This window comes from Leuciscus leuciscus (assembly GCF_965113295.1).
Source record: "Leuciscus leuciscus genome assembly, chromosome: 11".
In the NCBI taxonomy this organism is placed as follows: domain Eukaryota; kingdom Metazoa; phylum Chordata; class Actinopteri; order Cypriniformes; family Leuciscidae; genus Leuciscus; species Leuciscus leuciscus.
The window spans coordinates 22433921-22444330 of record NC_138735.1 but is presented as its reverse complement, the minus strand read 5'-3'; the positions used below and the strand labels follow the sequence as shown (position 1 = coordinate 22444330).

The 10410-nt window shown below is 35.1% G+C and overlaps 1 protein-coding gene and 1 long non-coding RNA gene across 5 annotated transcripts; both read left to right on the top strand.

Annotated features, from left to right (window-relative positions):
- The first annotated feature begins 1471 nt into the window (after positions 1 to 1471).
- On the top strand, positions 1472 to 7681 carry hhla2b.1 (HERV-H LTR-associating 2b, tandem duplicate 1). 4 transcript variants are annotated; one of them, XM_082183607.1, is made up of 8 exons: positions 1472 to 1519; positions 2090 to 2188; positions 2851 to 3150; positions 4332 to 4610; positions 4811 to 5131; positions 6693 to 6797; positions 6896 to 6955; positions 7038 to 7681. In XM_082183607.1, exons 2-8 carry the CDS (start codon positions 2116 to 2118, stop codon positions 7109 to 7111), a joined length of 1212 nt encoding a protein of 403 aa, XP_082039733.1. In that variant the 5' UTR covers positions 1472 to 1519; positions 2090 to 2115; the 3' UTR covers positions 7112 to 7681. The 4 variants fall into 4 exon arrangements, with proteins under 4 accessions (XP_082039733.1, XP_082039736.1, XP_082039735.1 ...); XM_082183609.1 differs by lacking the exon at positions 1472 to 1519 and having other exon boundaries at positions 1945 to 2188; positions 2813 to 3150; XM_082183608.1 differs by lacking the exon at positions 1472 to 1519.
- A 561-nt stretch (positions 7682 to 8242) lies between these two features.
- On the top strand, positions 8243 to 10162 carry LOC309509075. Its single transcript, XR_014209788.1, has 2 exons — positions 8243 to 8358; positions 9711 to 10162. It is a non-coding gene; the product is annotated as an uncharacterized lncRNA (long non-coding RNA).
- The last annotated feature ends 248 nt before the right edge of the window (positions 10163 to 10410 follow it).

Here is a 10410-nt window from a genome sequence, read left to right as displayed (position 1 = left end):
GATTGAGTCGCCAAAAGAACTGTAAGTATCAAAGATGGAGAATTGCAGATGCTAGTTGGGTTTTGGGGTCAAAAAGTCTCCAAAACTATGATCAGACCTCACCTATAAAACCACAACTTGTTTGGGAAGTTTAGAATAAAAAAGCCTTTGGTGACATCAAACAGCAATCTCATGCACCTACAGTTTGCCATGTGTTACTGGAACTTTCAGTGGGTTTTATAGTCAGATGAGACCAAAATAACGGATTGGCATAGACAGAAACATAGCCATGTAGAAAGCTACTGTCAGGAAGCTTAAACTGGGCCATGGTTGGATCTTGCAGCATGACATTGATCCGAAGTACATCTCAAAATAAACAATAGAATACTTCACTGACTAAAGAATGAAGGTTTTGCTATGAACATACTGTAGCTGTCCTCTTCCCAAACCCCATAAAAATCCTGATGGTGAACTGAAGAAATGAACTGAAGAAAAGAGTCCACAAGCATGGACCTCTAAATCTGAAGGATCTGAAGAGATTCTGTATGAGGAATGGTCTCAAATCTCTTGCCATATGTTCATCAACCTTATTACGCATGGAGATGATCCCGAGCTGTTAACTTGGCAAAGGGAGGTTGCACAAAGTATTAAATGAAGGTGTGCCAATAATTGTGGAATACATATATTTCAGAAAATAAATCTAAAAGAAGATAATCTTTTGAACTATTTGACTTTTATTGAAGGTTTATTTTACTTGAATTAAAGGTTAGATTTTTGTGAGTATTTTGAATGAAAGACTAAGAGGAGAAATAGCAAAAACAAATTGTCACTGTCAGTTTTACTCATATTTACCATTGAGCCAATATTTGTGGAGCCCAATGTATAATGTATATGATGCCTATTTTTATATTAGCATGTTTTGGGGGCAACTTATACAACATCAAATATTGCAATAATGAGTGTTGGCATATTTCATAAGAATATTGTTAATTTTTACCGTATTTACCTGTAGTGGCGTCCCAACAAGTGAAAACACGTTATAATCATTAAATATTGTGAAAGTTTGGGTTCAGGTTTTAACTAACTAAAATTAACAAAATTACTAACTTATTAGTAACTAAATTAAAAGGAATGTTGCATAAAGAAAGACTATTTTGAAAGCCTAAATTGATCCAACACAAATTATAAATACAAAATAATACAAATAAACTTTTCATCTTTCCTTACATTTCTAAAAACCAAGAAAACTAAATTACCAAACAAACATTTTGATATGTCCTCTACAGAAAATACAAATAAATTGGGGTTCAACAATTATGCCTTTTACAGGTATATTGTTTTTAGAACATTCTATATTTTCAGTCAAAAAGTATTTTTCGCTCAATGAAAAATTCTAAAACTCCACCCATTCATGTAGCAGCCCTAAAGTGTCAGGCCTATGCTGATACTATGAACGTGTGTGTTCCTAAAATAAACAAGTCTGTCTAGTCTTGTTCACCGTCAGAGAAGAGCTTTCCATCCACAATCAAAACACACACACGTGAGTCTGCCTTTTGATAACCACAACACAATACTTTTACTTAACTAATCATGAGAATCAGTTTCATTATTATCTACTATATGCTTTTGAGATTTGTTTAATTGAGTAATTGTCTGTGTAAAGTGAATCATTTTATCTTACTTCTTTGTGTGCTCCTTATACAGAGGTGTGTGAGTTGTTTTGTTAAATTAAATTTCTTAGTATATGGCAAATTTCTGTCTTCAAATGCGCTGTTATCATGAGTAATCGCAAGAGTGTACCTGATCCGGAAGATTCTACTTACTGTACAAAAGAAAGAATGTGATCGACAGATTTCACACAAAATAAAAACAATATGAGGAGTAAGCTCTAACCTAATGCAAAATGTCATAGAAAAAAAAGGGTCACGTCAAAATCATTATATAAACTTCTTCAAATATCTGACAAAACTCTGATCTGAACTGATGCTAGTGTTCTCTGAGTTAAACATTTGGCTACATCAGCTAAATTTAGTCTTAAAAGTTTCAATCCTGATATTTCGCCAGGAAGCAGTAGTTATCTGGTTAATAATGATTTATTGTTTATATACAGATGATGAAGAGTGCATTCATTTAGCGATGGCACCAGCACATTCTTGGACTTGTTTGATATTGGTGTGGATTATTGCTGATACAACTGGGAAAACTCCAGGTAATACTCGTTTTACCACAAGACTCGTTTCTGTAGGCCAACAGTGCAGCTTCTCTAGAACATTTTTCATAAGAATCCCTGGTTTAATTGAACAATTCATCGTCTCAGGCACACCATGAAGTCATTACATGCTTTAAAATATGACCGCAAGAATCAAAGTGCTGAGCTAAAAGAAATTGAGCACAGTGTTTTTTTAGCACAGCATTTTTCATCTGTGACCATTTGACATATTTTGTAAAAACAACATTTAAATGGCCCGTTCTCATAAGAAAAGAGCAAGAGCAGAAATTTTTTGTAAAAATCGAACCAAGCACTTTATTGACAACCAAAACATTGGCCTGATTAATTGTCTGATGTTTATCGGTTACATGGAAAACCAGCATTACAGCTCTGTTTCTGAACTATGACCTAAATATTTTCAGGTCAATTTGTAGATCTCAAAATGCACTCAGATCAACTCAGGAAACAAGAACAGACCCATGAATATGACAATTAAGTATATGATCCGTATAAATAGGTTTACATACAGTATAACTTAACCTTTCAGAGTGACTGAAGATTAGACAAGACAAAGTTGATATCTTGACTTCCTTATAAGAAATCACTTTCTTTTACACTTTTTAGTGTAAAACCTGTTATCTTCCTCTTCGCCACAACTCTAGATGTCCAGGTAACCTGCATGTTCTCAGAAGATTGTGTCCTACCATGTGTCTTTGAAGCAGTTGGAGATGAGATCATATACTGGTTCAGACAGAATGTCCTGATCCACAGTTATAAACAGGGGAGTGGCCTGTTAGATCAACACTACAACAACAGGACGTCACTATTCACTGAAGTGATTTCCTCTGGTAATGCATCTCTTCATATCCAGAAGAGCGGCCCACAGGACAGGGGGAAGTACAGGTGTCTTGTCACCAGCAGTCGAAAAACCAGTGAGCATTTCATCATAGTCAAAGTAGAAGGTGGGCTATCACAAGTTTATGTTCAAGAGTTTAGCAATCATAAATAAAATGACATTCAAAATTTAAAACTTAATTTAAGCTATTTTGCTTTCGTTTTTACTGTGTTCTCTAGTTAGTTCCCTTGCTTGTTAATTTGTACCCACACCTGTTCAGTTTTATCTTTGATTCTTACGTGTATTTAAGCCCTGAGTTTCCTGTTTCTTTGCCCGGTATTGTTTGTTATTGTGTAGTTGTTACTCTGATACTCTTACGTGTTCTCTTTGCTTATTAAAATACTCTTTATTTATCTCTGATTTATGCGAGTTCATCTACATGTGACAATAGCTATAACTTTTAAACAGTAGGCAGCACTGTCATTGTAATAAGAAAAACGTCAGGGCAGTGTAGTCTGGATACGTTAAAGTGTTAGTAATACAACATTTAACAACAAAATAAAAAATGAAGGCAAAATAGCCAACCAGGGTAAAACTAGTATATCCTCAAATGAACTAAAACTAAATTTGTACACCACACGGATCAAAATTTATAAGCAGAACGTAAGTGCAACTTTCACAATTTCATAACTTTTATCCAAACTGCCATAGACTCAAACTCAGGAATTATATATATATAATAGACAACATGTGGTCTGTGCCTTTAAAAAGTTTTAAAGCCCCCATGTAGTCAATAATTGGATCCCTTTAAAACTCATCTTTGATTATCAAATTGACATGTCTTGAAAAATGTCTTGAATGTAACCCTACACCCTTGCCTCATTTAGTATACACGGTTCTATGATTATGCAAAATGCTAATTAGCCCCGCCTCCACTCACTGGCACCAGTTCGGAGACCCGCTCGTTGACGATCACACATTGATGTGATTGGTTACAAGGTAGTTTGTGACGTCACAAACACCAGCGATTTCAAACCGCGTTTTTGAGACTGTCTTTGGTTCACTGAATACTCAGCAATGGTGTTACTTATGAATTTGCACATGGTTTGTCTTAAAGCATATTAAAAACACTGCATAGACATATAAACAACATTAAAAGCTTGATTTTCACCACACTTTAAAAAAGGTAATCAGAAATAAAAAATAACATTGAAATGTTCCTAATTTATCATTTATGCCACAGCAATCATACTAGACTTAAATGATAACTACACCATAAACAACAACAACAAATATTTGTCATTCCAGCCCCTATCCACTCAGTGAGCCTCGAGACGACACGACTCAGTGGTTTTGAGGAAGTTATATGCTCCACCCGAGACGTCTACCCAGCTCCCCGCGTAACCTTGTTCACAGAGCCAGCCGTTCTGCCTGATGCACTCCAACCCTTCACACGCAAAACGGCCGACAAACAAGACCGGTACTCTGTGGAGAGCAAGATCAGGAAGCTGGAAGATCTGACCTACATCTGCCTCGTCCAATCATTCTACAGGTCTCAGACATGGAGGACATCACTGCAGGAGAAAGGTTTGATCTCTCAGAGTAAATTAATAAATGTCTGGACGTGTTGCATTGCATTTCATCATCATTATTATTACATGAAATTGCATCACCAAATATTTCCATCGCCGACCAAACAATTACATGCAGATAAGAGGTAGTGTATACTATCTCCCACTTTTCAAATAGCACCTAGTTCGAATTTTAACCAATTTTCAATTGAACAGAAATATCTAGCATCGAAGGTAAGGATTTAAACATCTCTTGCACGGCTCCATGGAAGCTGCAGAACTTCACATTGACATGGTCCTTCACCAAAGGACACGAGTCTTCAACCGTCTACACCTATGACAGCCTCACACAGCTGAGCTCCAGCGTTTGGAAGGACAGGGTGCAACTGGTGACCCCCAGGGGTCAGGGTGGGGACGGGTCACTGCAGTTCCTCATCCCGCTGAGACTGGAGCACGCTGGTCTCTACACCTGCATCCTCTCTGCTCTCCGGACCAAGCATGAGGTCCGTACTAGGGTCAACATCACACCGTCGAATGGTGAGAACATGTTTAAACCGACACCATGAACACATGAAATTGAAAATATATATTTGAACATTTCGAATTTTAATAATTTAATTTAATTTCACAAATAACAGCATATCTCTGAAATCCAACACACTCTCATAATTTGTAACCATTTGACATTGGTGGTTAATTCGCATGAATTCGTACAATCTCATATTGTATGTACAGTATGTAATACGCTCTGCTTACTCCCCACTGACGGTAAGGTTTAGGGGAGGGGTGGACCTTCTTGCTTGTTTTTTTTTTCTTTTCTAAAAATCATGATTTCATACAAATAACCAAATCATACAAATTCGTATGAAATCGCCACCTTGTAAAATGAGATCGGGTTGTGAAATCTGATTCGTTAAGCCACATTCCAAACTGTAAAATAGCATCTGACTATATTAATATACTAAATTATTATATGCAGTTGCTTAGCTACTGTAAACAGCCTAATAAAGAACTATAATATTTGAAGAGGAGTTATTTAATGAGAATATCAATAATATTATGAAAAAATCATTATTTAATGAAGACTAGTATATGTCATTGTTACTCTTTTATAAAAGGCTTGCTCTTGTTATACCTCACCTTTTAAGCTCTGTTCTTTAAGAAATGTTGTGTTGCAATTTAAGAAGAAAAAAAATGTATTAGAGTATATCTGACTTTCATAAATATGCACTGGTCACGCTTGGTCACTTGATTACTGAAAATGAAATGATGAAAATAAAAAGATTAACTTTGTCATTGCTCAGTGGGTGACTGAGAGCAAGTTTACATTAGAGTTTCACCTTGTTTAACTTTTAACATTTTGATAGTATCCTTAAGATTTCAGTAATTTTATCCAACATTACTTCTAGAGTGAGACAAACTAACTGACACCACACAATCACAAATCCATTTGTACTTACAGATGCTTGTGATGTCACTTCCTGAATGATGATGTCAGTAAGGAAGTGGCTTAATTATCTGTTAAAAGACATTACAAAACAGAATGAAAAGTGATATCAAAGATAAAAGAACCACTTAAAATATTTATTTTTTTAAATACTTATATTAAAACAAAATTCAAATGAAAACATGTTTTGTTTGAAACATTTTGACTAGGAAAAAAAGGGGCAAATAATAAATTGTGAAATAATAAAATTCACCACACGTTTAGTTAATTGTGATGCTGATAGGCCTACTTCTATAAAAGAAAAGAAACATGATAGTGTGATCATAGTTTAAAATTAATTATTTATCCTACATAATAAAACATACATTTAAAATATATATACTGCATAAGAAGTAGGCTATAACTGAGCAACTCGAATCTGTAAATAACAATGATTTTACCGCAATACCATGGTAGCCTATAACGTTACTCTCTTGAACACACAGCCTTTGGTGGATGATTGTTTCAGCTAACTAAACAGCAAGATGTGATGTTCAAATTTCATTGATCTTTTTTGAAGACAAAATAATCAGCACTTGTTTTTGATTTATGTTCAACTAAGAACGTATTTTTTTTTTTTTTGACTATACAAAAAGTTGTTTATTGTTTCAGCTATAAGACAGTCCGAGAGCTCCACCCAGTGGTGGATTCCTGCTACTGTCATCACAGGCCTTGCAGTCTCTGCAGTCGCAGCAATAGTGACTATAAAATGTAAAGGTATGGATTACCAGAATCTCAAAAATATATATTTGAAATATCTATAGCCTATTTATACTTAAAATATTTGTTCAACAATGATATCTCCTCCAAACCAGTTGGCTGTTCAAAAACAAGTCAAACCCATGTAGAGGCTGCAGAGATGCAACCAATCAGAGGTTTGTTTGTGGTAACAGTTAAGTAGCCTAATAAATATTCTCCTCATTGCATCACATTCACAGATCACTCTATTCTTTACAGTGACTGATGCAAACAATGGAGCTCCATCTGAGGATGCCTGCTTAACAGAAGAGATCGCCAACAGAACTGCATGAGAATACATGAGGAACATTTTGTTTAGCCTACAGTATATGGGACGTAGCAATCTCTGAACCACCTACCCAGTCCTTCTGTTAAATCCTGAAAAGTGATCGATTTGTTGTCAGGATAAAAGAAGAGAAAGTAGGCTATTATATTTTATTATAGCATATTTATAACTTCTTATTCTTCCAATTGTTGTTGTTAGGGAAAAGTAAATACTTACAGTATGACATAAAAACAATCCAGTGTTGAATTTCTATTAACTTTTACTAATTGTACAAAAAAAAAAAAAGTAATGTGTGCTTCTCTCAAAAAACGTTTTACAATTGCATGCATGCTATCTGTTGACCATGATGATAATCTCACAAATGAAAACGATTTTTTATGTCTCTATCTGCATGACAACATTTGTGAAATATCTTAATGCAGTAAATAATGTATGTATGTATGCGTTTTTAAAGATACACTGTCTAACTTGTTTTGTTCAGAATTAACCACATATAAATAATGAATCAATATCCCAGACAGCAAATAGTGTCGGCCCAGATCCGGCCGTGTTGAATCCACATGTAGGCCTACCAGATGTACAAAAAAAAATGCTAAACTTTGACAAAAATATTTTATTTTTGTTATAATTGTGATTTTATAATATTTAGATATGAATCCAACTGAATCCAACTTGTGAAAAGATATCTTTCAGGTAGTCAAATAGCAAATAGCATATAGTGGAGCTCTATGGCCATCTAGTGGTTAAAGTGATTTTTTTTTTTTTTTTTTTAACTGCATTTTCCAAAAAATGGGCATAAATGTTACATTAAACCATTTAAAATGATCCATGTTATCCCCATGAATGAAAGTTAGAAATCTGGGTCTTTTATAAAGTGAATTTTACATCAAATGCTGTTTTTTTGTAAAAAGCTTATTTAAATAAATATTTATTTATTTATTTATAGAAATTTAAAAGATATCATAAATTCTCCAAAAACTGCACAAATGTTGAGTAAAAACATTAACAAACAGAATAAAATTACATTTGTAAAAAAAAAAAAAACTATTATCTTGTTACAAAATTAAATGTTATTGTCTGGGGTCTCTGGAGACCCCAAAAAACACGAGTGTAGACATAAATAAAGACCATCAGAGGGTTAAGCGGCTGTTCACTCAGAAATACCTTATTGCGTTGGGGGAAAAAACGAGACGCTGGCAGTGGAATGGGAAAAAAACAGTTATAGACATGAGTTTTTCTTAACTCGAGCGCCCAGTAGCGCGGGAAGGGGGGTGCTGCGGGGGCTGCAGCCCCCTCGTCATAGCATCAGCACCCCCAAGTGGGGGGCTGTGGACTAACATAATATTGTACTTTAAAAACGTGAAATAAAAATAAATAAATGGACAGCGTTAACTAACTCTCTTATGCCTAATGTAGTGAGTGTTCAAGCTACGGAGAAAATGAAATAAAGTTTGAACTTTGTTCCGATCAGAGCACGTGAGCGGAGAGCGCATTTCTGAATATTCCGCTCCCTCGCTCATTCCGCTCAGGGTCGCTCGCTTAACCCAGAATGGCCTGCTGGTTCGAAAATATGTGGAATAAGGGCTGCCTCCGACTAAAGTTTTTTTCTAGTCGACTAGTAGTTGTTCATTTAAGCCGTTAGTGGACAAATCGCCCTTTATAAATTGTATTACTTAAAGGTATATCTTTCCAAATTTTAGATAAGACCCGCCCTCTCCACTTTTTGAAAAGTTTGATTGATTCACCAGAATGATTGACAATTAGGAGGACCAATAGTTTAGACTACCCACCAGGAAGTAAAACATCCTCCGCTATACCTTTAAATAGGCTATACAGGATAATGAGCGTGCTGCGTGTACATAATATATAGCCGCACTCAAGCGCACGGCCGCACGCATAAAGATTGCCACAAAGAACCGGCAAAAGTATGAATGTGTCAAAAATAGCAAGGAGACATTTAATTGTTTATTAATAAACTGGTGTTTTCTGTGTCACTGCAAAGATGAAGTTGGCGATGCGGACTCGTCATGGACGCCAGAGAGAAATGCATGTGAAATGCACATTTCATATGGATTATATAATCAGAGAGTAGCCTATTTCTTTTCGTTTTGAATAGTTTCGTTTAAAAGTAGACGATTTCAAGTTTTCTATAATAGATAGCCTATATTTCTCAAATCTGTGAGGCGCCCTCCAGGCAATTGGTTGATAAAACATTGATCAAAATTAAGATACAATTTATACAAAACGAAAATCTTTTTAAAATAGTCTTTCTACAAAACAAAACTCAATGAAGTGGTCAAAATCATGTCTTACCCACTCCATACCTCAGTCATATTGCGCATCTCATGATGTATCTTTATCTTTCTCATGCTGCATATGCTCACTTTCATAATCAACATTGATTAAATAAAAAAATAAACATTAGCCTATAATATTTAAACATAAATATGAAACTAAATGTTTTCTTTAATGGCTACAACACATATACAGTACAGAGAAATTTCATGTCTTGTCGTCAGCCACAACATAATGACGTCACATATTTTCCAACCCAGCCCCCAGCCCCCCTCGCATGAAACAGCTTCCAGCGCGCCTGCGAGCGCCAGGTTTTTAGAATGCCGTTTCATGGTTTGGACGCTGCAAAAGACGCGAGACACGAGTGCAACACGTGCGCCAAACATAATAATAATAGGAACAAAAGCGCAATGGAATGCAAAATCCTGTAATGAACCACTGTATGTTTGATATTTCATGTTGGCATGATGGTGACAGGCTGAAAGGTGCTGTTATTTTCTGTTTTTACAAAGCATTTGCTGTTAATAATACTGGTGTTATTTATTATTACTTTTTTAATAAGAAATATCTAGCATTTTTATTTTATATTATTCTGAGTGTGTATATATAGAATATGTTTAAGATATGTTTGTACAACATTTGCCTTCATATTTCATGCATATTTCATGCAAAGATATTTAACAAATAAGTCCCTTCAGGTGTGGTGCACTTGGAATAGAACTTTTTTTTAACCAGATGGTTAATAAAAAGAATGTTACTTGAATCATACTGTAGTTACGTTTTTAAGTTGACTAGTTAAAAATTTTAAAAATCTAAATTCCCACCAAACACATTTACGTTGTGGCAACGTTTGTGGCACGTTGCTATGGCAACGGTATGGAAGTAAAATAATGACAAATGTTTTTGAAACAAAAAAGCTTGTTGAATTGCACTACTCGAAAAAATATGCATTGCATTAACCCTGCTTGCATTTTAATGCATTGTATTTTCAGGGCTTGCATTTTTTTTCAG

Bases quoted from the DNA above. Each gene is read 5' to 3' on its own strand.
- hhla2b.1 (XM_082183607.1), top strand. From the start codon at position 2,116: ATGGCACCAGCACATTCTTGGACTTGTTTGATATTGGTGTGGATTATT. The intron at 4,611-4,810 runs GTTTGATCTCTC...TCAATTGAACAG, and splicing joins GACATCACTGCAGGAGAAAG to AAATATCTAGCATCGAAGGT. The intron at 6,798-6,895 runs GTATGGATTACC...CCTCCAAACCAG, and splicing joins AGTGACTATAAAATGTAAAG to TTGGCTGTTCAAAAACAAGT.